The sequence below is a fragment of the Pinus tabuliformis genome, chromosome Q (genome assembly GCF_031772625.1).
Source record: "Pinus tabuliformis cultivar Carrire ecotype Pingquan chromosome Q, CPIR1, whole genome shotgun sequence".
Taxonomy (NCBI): Eukaryota; Viridiplantae; Streptophyta; class Pinopsida; order Pinales; family Pinaceae; genus Pinus; species Pinus tabuliformis.
The window spans coordinates 1,068,646,288-1,068,656,542 of NC_142296.1; the positions used below are offsets into that span (position 1 = coordinate 1,068,646,288).

Here is a 10,255-nt window from a genome sequence, read left to right on the forward strand (position 1 = left end):
GACCTCATGGAGATCTCAGTGGTATGGTGAAGACCTCGATGAAAGTGCAGCAATGATGTTGCGACAATGAAGATCTCGATAGTGCAGCAATAATGATGATCTCAGCAGTGACAAGGAAGAAGAATGGTGTCTTGGTCTTGGAGTGGCATAGAAGGTCAAGTGTCAAGGTCTTGGTGTTCGTCAATTGGAATCTCTATAAGAAGAATTACGTGCAGGTTTTCCTCTCCAAGAGGGAGAGGTTTTGGCCCTGGTAGAAAGCCAAACGTCTTGTGTTCTTGTCTCTTTGTTTTTGGTAGTAGTTTGATGAAGTCAACACACACACTAATAATAAGAAGAAGATCAAGCTAAGATAAATTGTAAAAACACTTCACAAATTGTTATCAAGGCTAGAAGAATCCTACTAATACTAATTGCCCTAGATCACGGAACAACCAGTTGCTTGTAGGACTCCCTCTTTCGATGTCATGAATTTCTTCTTTGTTATGGAGCCTACATCTTTTGGGACTTCTTCGTAGGGCATCGGCCATCCATCACTTTCATTCATGAATCATGTCATTCATGTCATCCTTTCTTTCATCGGAAAGTGATTCACTAATCCATATCTGGCTTTCCTTCATACAGCTACCTTCTCCACATCATGTTTTCTTCAAGATCTTATCATCCCACCACATGAGTATCAGTTGTAGATGACATCTACAACTCTTCCTTTGGTAGCCCTGCATTAGCCCATCCAGATATTGTTCAAAAATCAAAAATGAACATCAAATTACCTTTGTGATGGTCTTACATCATGACATATGCTTGTTGTATAAACATCCTGCATTCATATTGACACATCTCTAAGACCATCCATTCATATTGACACATGCATGTCCTGATGATGAGTAAATTTGGTGACTCGAAACGTAGACTTTAAAAATGGCACCTATGGATTCAATTCTGAAATTTCACTCTTCAAATCTCAACCACAGAAGTCTCCAAACAGCAAGATATTAAATGTCAAGGGTCATCTTCCTTTCCAGACTTCTTCGGAATCTTCATAACTTTTCCATGGAGATGTCACGGTCAATTCTTCTTGTTATCAAATGTTGATTTCCTTTTCTATGTGACAGTAGTTGCATCTTTCACGATCTCTCCTTACTTTCTTCACATATTGCTTCTCAGAAATTTCCATTCGTAGTTCCTTCATTTTTATCAACCACCTCATATTCCATGTGAAGACTTATTATGTTGATTTCATCGAGTCAATATACGAACCGTGCCTTTATGCATCCTTCCAAAGGAGGAGATTCCTTTCTCTTGATCATGCTCATGAGGTGGAGCATTTATCCATGTTGTCTGCAACTATATGACATGACTCAATTTTATCAAATACAAGAATACATACCTCATCTCTTCCTTTTGGTCATCTAGACTTCCTTCAGCAGCTTCCTTGATTGAAAGAACTTCAATCACCTTGACCTACTTCACTTCTTTTGACATCATACCTTCATTCAATGAATCCCATAAAAGGTGGAATTCTCGACAAGACACTTGCTTCTTCCAGTAGGTGAACCTTCCAATGAAGATTCCAACGGAGGATCTTGATCATCCTCATCCTGCAAATGCTCCTTTTTGAATGATGTATGATGAGCTCTATACTAGATGACTTTCTTTTACCATAAGTACTACTTATGCTTCTAATGAGGTTACCAAGAGCTACATCCTTCTATAGGTAACAGCCATAGACTTCTATTTTAGCTATCTTTCGTACTTCTTTATGATGATGTCACAAGCTCTTGCTTTCAATCGTATGCTTCTATGATGCCATCTCCTAACATGATTCATCCTATCATGCTTCTAATGATCCCTACCATGATAGTTATACATTACAACAGAAAACTTGAAAAGAACTAGGTGAGGAAGACTATCTTAATCATAGTAGAGATCTTGTACTTTCTCCTTCTTGGATTTCTTCTTTTTTAGCTTCTTCCACTTCTTCAGTGATATGGGCTTCTTCCTTTCCTCTTTTGTTGTTGTCCTTCTTGAGCTTTGGACAATCTCTCTAGTAGTGCCCATATTCATGACATCCATAGCATTGAACCTTCAACATGTTCTTCTTCTTTTTCTGAGGACCAAGCTTCCCAAACTTCCCTTTTCTTCTAGCCATGGCAAAAATGCTTGAGCTTTCTCGCTTGATCCTACGTCGATTTTTACCTTTAGCCCGGTTTCTTCCAATTTGCATAATGACCGTAGTTCATTGAATGGAGTAGCTTCCTTCTTCCCATAGTTGCTTGATGTGAAGTTGCCCCATTCCTCTAGTAGTACATTGAGCACTATGGTAGTCATTTCCTTGTCAGACATTATTTCTCCCAACTCTTGGAGTTGGTCTCTTATTTCTGACACCCTCATAAAGTATGAGGTTATTCCTTCTTTTGATATCTTCATCTTGTAGAGATTGAGCTTCTTCTTTTGGCGGTTTGACAATTAAACCCTTAACATGACCAACGACTTCATTTTCTATGAGGATCAAATCTATCTTCTTCTTCCATGCAAGAAAGTTTTGATGACCCAACCAATTTGTTGCTCTCCTTGCAATATGAAGCCATTTTGACATATTCAAATATAGATATAAAGATACTTACTTGTCAAGTGAAAATACTCCTAAATGATAAAATCTTCAACTTGATGCCTTCTTGATTTTGATGATGATGTAGATAATAGAAGATGTCTTCTTGGTGAAGATGTCTTTCTTCAAAAGTGATCCTTGGCTCAAAGGGAGATCACATTGATTCCTTGATGATGATGACAACGCTTTTTCTTGTTTTTCTTCCTTCAAGGCAACACTAGTTAAACTTGTTTCACAACCTCAAATTTCAGCCCTTCTTCAAAATTTTGGCTTGTTGTAGCAATTCTGCAATTTCGGCCTTTTCTGCAATAACCCTAGTTCACACGTGTGGCTAGAAGATGGACAAATTTGCCTCCTTTCTACTTCGCTTGACTTGACTTCTTTTTCTTGTTATTTCGGCTTGCAAAGGAGACCTTTCTTGGCACAAAACTTGATCCTTGATGGTGGCTGCAATTCGATACTTGCTAGATGTCTTAATATTTCACACATGTGGAGAATATGGCCGAGAAAAACAAACCCAAAAGTGCTTCGCTCTTCCTTCCTCGTGATAATGATTGTAGAATGTGTGAGTTTCCCAAGAACGCTTCAAGTGTGGAACCCTTCTTTGGATGAGCTAGGGTTTTGAGGTCTTCTTTGATGCTCTTAATTATTCCCTTTCAATATGATGAGAGGGTTAGTCCTTCTTGATGATTGATGCTCTTGATGTTTCCAAGATGATCTCTTTATACTTCGACCCTAGAGTATCCTTCTTTGTGTTGCCCTTCCATGATGTAATCACCTTAGCTCTGATACCATGTTGAGAAATATAGGGGGCAACAAGGGTAGGTGATTTTTCTTACTTTGATAACTGCTTGTGACGTATTTTTACTTTACTAGATTAACTTCTTCTTTCCTTTATTATTATTAGTGTTATTTATCATCAAACAGTTACCAAATCATAAAGAACAATGAGACAATAGGACACAAGATATAGGCAATCAGTCAGGGCCAAAACCTCTCCAACTAAGAGGAAAACCCACCAAAATCCTTCTCTTCTTATAGAACTTCAATTGAAGAATTCCAAGACTTATGACCCTTGACCAAGACCCTCCAAGACCACATCATCCTTCCTTCATGATGAACTTTCCTTCCACAGCTTCCAGCAACAAACTTCGACCTTCCAGCAACTTCAACCCCAGCGACAATTTCTACAACTTCGACCTAGCAGCTTCAGCAACTTTGACCTAGCAGCTTCAGCAACATCGACCTAGCAGCTTCACAACTTCGACCTTGATGCAACTTCAACAACTTCGACCTAGCAGCTTCACAGCTTCGATCTAGAGGCAACATCACAGCTTCAACCCTGCAGCTTCACAGCTTCATCTAGCCCAGAAATTGTAGAAACCCTAACGAAAGAGAGAGAGAGAGAGGCCCAAAAACTTCGATCTTGATCTTTTTCTTCTTCTTCGTCCTTTTCCACCTTCTATCTCGAGGAGATCGAACTTTCTTTAGTGAGTGTACAAATGAGGTTGAATTCCTTCTTATTTATAGGCTTGTGAGGGGTACGAATTGTTATCTTGAGGCCGACTTGTCCCTTCATGTAGGCCGACTTGATCTTTGTGCCATGATGAGGTCTTGGAGGGTCTTTTGACTCAATAATTTTTTCTTTACAATATGTAACATGCCCAAATGGGTCTTCAATACATGACAATGACTTAATTGACTTTATGACAAACCTAGAAGCACTCAATGGGTGCTTGACCTAAAAATACATTTCCCTTGAGCATGAAACCCATGCCTCAAGAATACAAATAATAAATTTATTTATCTTTTCATTAAATGTATAAAATCACGATTACATATGCCATTATGAAGACCGAACCTAGTTACATATTTCAACACTGTATTGATTTATTGTCAACTGAACAGAGCCTAATCTTACTGCCTTAAGGGTCGAATTCCCTTCTTGTGGACAGTCGCAGACTCAAAAGACCTTAGTTGCACGATCACCTCTACCACAGAGACCGAAACTTCCTTTTTGTGTGTGGCAAGACTCTATCAAGACTATAGCTTACGAGGTTGGATAAGATACTTTGTCCTTCTGTAGGCAATTAATCCATAAGGGACATTACAAAGTTCACATTGCCTACATTTGATCTTCTCCGAGATGTAGACACAAAGAAACCTTTCCTAGGACAGGTTTATGATGGCATGGATACCACAGTTGAGAAAACCGTGGAAATTATTACACAAGAGAATCCCACTCTTCCTTTTGCGGATTTTGATTTTGCTGAGTGAGTGAGGTCCATAATTGTTACGAAGTGGAATGGCTTCAACACTCCATTGCACACTTTGGCACATGCTCTGAATCCAAAATTTTATGATGAATAATTCATTGTTGAAGCCAACGGGAAGAGGAAGGCCCCACAAGGAGGTGGCCAATGGAGTGAAGAAAGTCTTTCAAAGGTTGTTTCCAACTTCTTTACAAACTGATGTAAGGGAGTAATTTGTCTGTTTTGCTACTGGATTAGAGGATTTTGCAGACATATCAACTTTGGATGAGAGGAGGACCATGAACCTAGTTAAGTGGTGGTTTTATCATGGGGCAAATGGTGTTTATTTGTAGAGTCTTGCCACTCTATTCTATCACAAGTGGCAAGCTCTTCATCAGTAGAACATAATTGAAGCACTTATAGTTTCATTCACTCTGTGAAGCGCAACAGGTTGGGATCGCAAAAGGCTAAAGATCTTGTATATGTTCATTCAAACCTACGCCTTGTGTCTCGTAGGGGTAAAGAATATACAAGTGGACCCAGTAAAGATTGGAATGTGGAAGCATAATGTCTAGACTTAAAGCTCTCTCTTTTTGCTCTTAATATTAGTGCTAGTGGTGATGCAAGTGGAAGTACTAGTAGAGTTGTCTCTTCTACTGAACAATCATCCTATTCTATTTTTGTTATTGGGGTTGAGGATTAATGATATGTTAATGTAGCCAATAATTGACTCTAGCTCATGTTTTATTTCAGTTTTAGCACATATAGTCTCATGTATAAAGGCTGATTTTGGAGTCTTCAATGTAAAGCCTCATCTATAAAGCTAATTTTGGATTTTTGCATCAAGTACTCATCTATGAGAGTTAATATGGACTTGGTTTTCCTTCTAAAAAGTCATTTATGTGTCTCATTCTTTTTTTTTCGTGCAAGATAATGTGTTTAATATATATATACACTCGTCATTTATGTGTCCATTTTCCAGGGGCCACATTTTGGGTCGTACCTGTTTCGGAAACTTCTAGACGTTTCAGTGTTTCGTGCAACTTAAGTTTCGGCACACAATCTTGCAATTACATTATAAAGATTCAAAATTCTACAATAGAGTTATGCAATTACATTATAAAGATTCAAAATCCTACAATAGAGTTAAAGCGCTAGCTTTGGTTGGCAATTCGGACCAAGCCACTTGCACCATTATAACAGTTACTCTAAACTAGGGGACTTTCCACGACACATCAAACAGAAATGTTGGTTCACTCACGATGAAATTTTGGCTCTCACACCTAGTGTTTCTCCTTCACTTTGAAATGAAGACGAGAAAGAAATTCTGCAATTTCAAATAAGAATCGTATTTCCATACTTAATACATAAATAGAGGGCTTTCATGAAAGCAAGTTTTCAAATCAAATCAAGCAAAGTCTAACAAATATCATAAGAAATTACATTACTGAGTCTACCTTTGAGACAACATGAGAGGTGTCGAGAAGAAGCTCAAGTATTTCTCTGGAAGAAGAAGCCTCGGCCCGCCTCTGTAAACCGTTTTGGAGAGCCAGAAGGGAGGAATCGATGCTGTCCCTAACGGAGCTTATTTTGGCCTTGAGTTCCGTTAACGGCGTTCGCATTCTTAGCACAGCACCTTCCACATCCACGAGCTTGGTAGTTAAATTAACGAAATCCGCATAATCTCTGTTGATCAACTCCACCAATTCATTCTTAAGCACGGCGAGATGGCCCCGGAGTTCTGCTCTGAGTGTATCCAGGGCAATAAAGCGCCTCAGATCTGCAATGTATGATTCGCTCTCGAAATCGGATTGCAGAAAGACGTCTTTTTTGAACCATAATGGCTGCTGCGAATCGTTGGAGTCTTCTCCAAACAGTGCTGTCACAGATCTTGGTCCCCTCGACACAGGTAATTGTACATCGGCCATTTTCTTTGGCTTACCTTTCTCTATGGACGGCCCTCTGCTCTGGCTATGCAACGAGGAATGGAAATCGATAACCGGAACTTATGAAATCTCCTTTCCCACCTGCATGGCTGACTTACTCGGTAGGATTGAACAGGAGGGCCAAGTCTTCTTTCGTGTAAACATAATTCTAAATCTTACCTCGGCTATTTAGGCAAATTACAAACAAATAGATTGCTGATGCGATCATACAAACAAACGATGCCGTGTACCCTACCCAGGTGGGGGGACAAGGGAGCTGCCCCTAGCGATAAATGTTGCCGTAGGGGTTAAGGCAAAAATGCCCTTAAACCGATAGTGTTTCAAAAATAATGCCCTCGGGAGAGAGTGAGATAGCAGCCATGCTTGGCTTTGAGACTAAAGTGGTAAAAGGGTGATGCTTTGAGGAAGAGGTGGTTAAGATTATGACCCAAGTCATGGTAGGCATGAAAGTTATCTTCGTGGGTTATTAGTGATTATATTTAAATTTGGAATAGAAGGATTCGTGGCTGAGTTAAAGGTGTTAAGGGCGGTTGTGTAAACACTTCTTACCATAAATATTAATGTATTGGTGAATAAGAAGGCACATTACACCATGTCTATTTTGGGAGAAATTGGAGTGTTGTCTAAGCTTTGTGAGTGTCTATCATGAAATCCAATTGTGTCCGGTTGAAATGCTGAAATTTGGTGTGTTCTATATGTGGTGTTCATGTTTAAGGTGGTCCAAAGTAATGGGTTGCTCAAAGCTTATTTTAGGAGGTTGGTGAGTTAGCTTAGTGTTTTTATAAGCTTTTTTCTTTTTAAGGACTCTAAATCCTTAATGTTGTGAATGTCCCACTTGTGGTAGTGACACCATGCATCAAGGTTAAAGGTAAGGGAAGCACATTAGGTGTATAGTGTAGAGATGTTTTTAGGAGCATGACAAGGATATGTTATGTGAACATCAAATTCATGATAGCTACAATGTGAGTTAGTGGGTGCACTAGGATAGGTACTTGATTCAACTTCAAAAACATTTACTTGAGTTTTAGTGTCATCTTAAACAATGTGTTTGGTTAGTTAAGTGGGGACAAGTTCAAAATTGTCATGGCCCTAGGAGGATAGCACCTAAAGTTAAGAAGTTTAGTAAATTGTTCAACCAATGAAATACATAGCATAGGCCATGAGTTATAGGTCGGACCTACATGTGGAGTTTAAAGTGGTTCTCTAAGCAAAGCTTTAACATTGATGGTGTGTGTAGCTTGAGGTAAAGTTGTGTTATGACCTTAGATAACTACAAACATTGTGGATAGTGTTGGAAGGAGGGCCTAGGCAACTTTTGTTGATGACTAAGTTTGGGTGGAGAGGATAACCTAATTTTATTGAGTGTGATTCATGTTGTCTTGTATATTGTTTGTGTGTTGAAGTGATATAATGTTTCACGGTGGTATTTGAATTTGTGAAGTTTACATGGTTGGATTACAACTTTGGCTACTTAGTGTCCTTTGAACATTTGTTAGATTTACATTTTGGTATGTATTGAGACCTTTATGTAATGTACCTAGCTCCAAGGTGAGCCACGTTATGGTAAAATTTTGTCTCTCATGCCAATTGCAATGTACCCAAATCACAAGGTATATCAAGCACTCACATTTGTGAACAAATTTTAGACCTTTGATACAATTCACATGAATTTAAAAAACATGTAGTGGAAAAGATGTTGAAAATGGCACAAAGAAAGATTCTAATTTAATTTTCCCTTGAATTAAATTAGAAGAAAATTGTAATTCCACATCACATGACAACTTGTACGAGTTAACTAAGTTAGTTTGACTTAGTTGGTTCAGTTAATTCGAGTTGAGGGTCTAACTTGAGTCATGTAGAGTGGATCCTACAAAATAGGAGCCCTCGTTGAGTTTATTTGAGTTGTAATTAATTAACTCAGTTTATCTAAGTTAAGTCAATTTAACTAGTTCCAACTGTTGGAGGAACTAGTGAGAGGTCCAAGTGTGGAACTTGAACTTGAACCACATGCAATGATCAATCATATAACTAATAAATCAGCCATAAATAACTCATGCATGTCAGATCAGAGAAAGACCTAGTTGAGATTGGAGTTCAAGGGTAGTGTACTATTAGTTGTATAATCATCCAAATTGTAAAGGTAGTGCATGTAGTCAAAGGAAGGTCTTAGATGAATTGTGTATTTGTGGATGGGAATTTTCCTAATTAATAGGGGCTAATTACCTAAGGAAAGAGCGCAAGGAAATAGGGATCCTAGCAAGCTGAAAATTGGTTAAGTATTGGCCTAGGCTTGTCTAGGAAGCAGTGAGACAGATAGAGATAGTGCAAAGGTTTCTCTGGTTTGAGAAAAGCATTGTAATCTTCTCATATTTTCTTACTAATGTAATATACATATAGTGGGGTTTTTAGCTGTGCCTTTCCCCAGGAAATCATTGTGTAATGTGTGATTGAAATTCATTATCTTTTGTGCTTTGTGATTTTGTGATCGCTTATTGGTTTCCACAATTGGTAGAGTAGATTCAAGTCTATTGTTTTAGCATATTATAATTAGCAGATTGAATCGACATGGATTTTCTACATGGTACCAGCACTAAAATCACTATAGAAGAGAAGAATATGATTTTGTACTTGTAGGAGGAACAACTTTTGTAGATATCTTCTCCAGAGCTAGTAGCAATATCAGGATGGCGTTCTATGGTCTAAGGCTAGAGTATGCCCTTGAGGGTAGCTCGAATTACATTTCCCGGAGAGACTAGATGGAATCAGTCTTGGAGGATAACAAATTGAAGAAGTTCATTGATAAGGACATCCTGAAACGAGCTACAGCTGATGCACGAGATCTAGCAAAGTGGAAGAAGTGTGTAGCAAAGGCCAGAAGGATTCTACTGGAAGGTGTTCGAGATCATATTGTCTCAAACCTCCACGGAAAGGAAACTCCATTTGCAATATGGAAGGCCTTAACAGATTTGTTTCATAACAATAATGACCATAGGAAGTTAGCACTAAAGTATAAGCTCAAGAAAATCAAGATGGAGAAGGGCAACACAATACCAAAATACTTGACCAAGTTCACCCGATGTCAGCATGAGCTTGGAAGTGTTATTGTTACAGTTGTCGAAGATGATCTGGTGAGCCTAGCACTTCTAGGCCTTCCCAAGAGCTGACATAGCTACCAGGATTCAGTAAATGGGAGGGAGAACCTACCAAAGTAGGAATGGTTGTGGTCCAACTTGGTGCAAGAAGAGATTTGGCAAAACACTAGAGATGGATCCTCATCTAATCATGATGATGAGGAGAACTGTGCCTTCGTCGGAAAGGAAAAGAAATGGAAAGGGAATCCATCCCATTCCAAATCACATCGTAGTAAGGCAAGCAAGAATAAGTACTTATCGAAGATTAAATGTTTTCATTGTCACGAGCTAGGACACTATGCCACGAAGTGTTCGCAC

General features: G+C 38.8%; 1 protein-coding gene across 1 annotated transcript in view; it reads right to left on the reverse strand.

Moving 5' to 3' along the window:
* LOC149223212 (conserved oligomeric Golgi complex subunit 2-like) overlaps positions 1-7,170 on the reverse strand; it is an 85,828-nt gene extending 78,658 nt beyond the window's left edge. The window contains exon 1 of the mRNA XM_089387830.1: positions 6,318-7,170. Coding sequence (XP_089243956.1) covers positions 6,318-6,788 — 471 coding nt within the window. The 5' untranslated portion in view covers positions 6,789-7,170. The remainder of the gene's footprint in view (positions 1-6,317) is intronic.
* Positions 7,171-10,255: the final 3,085 nt, after the last annotated feature.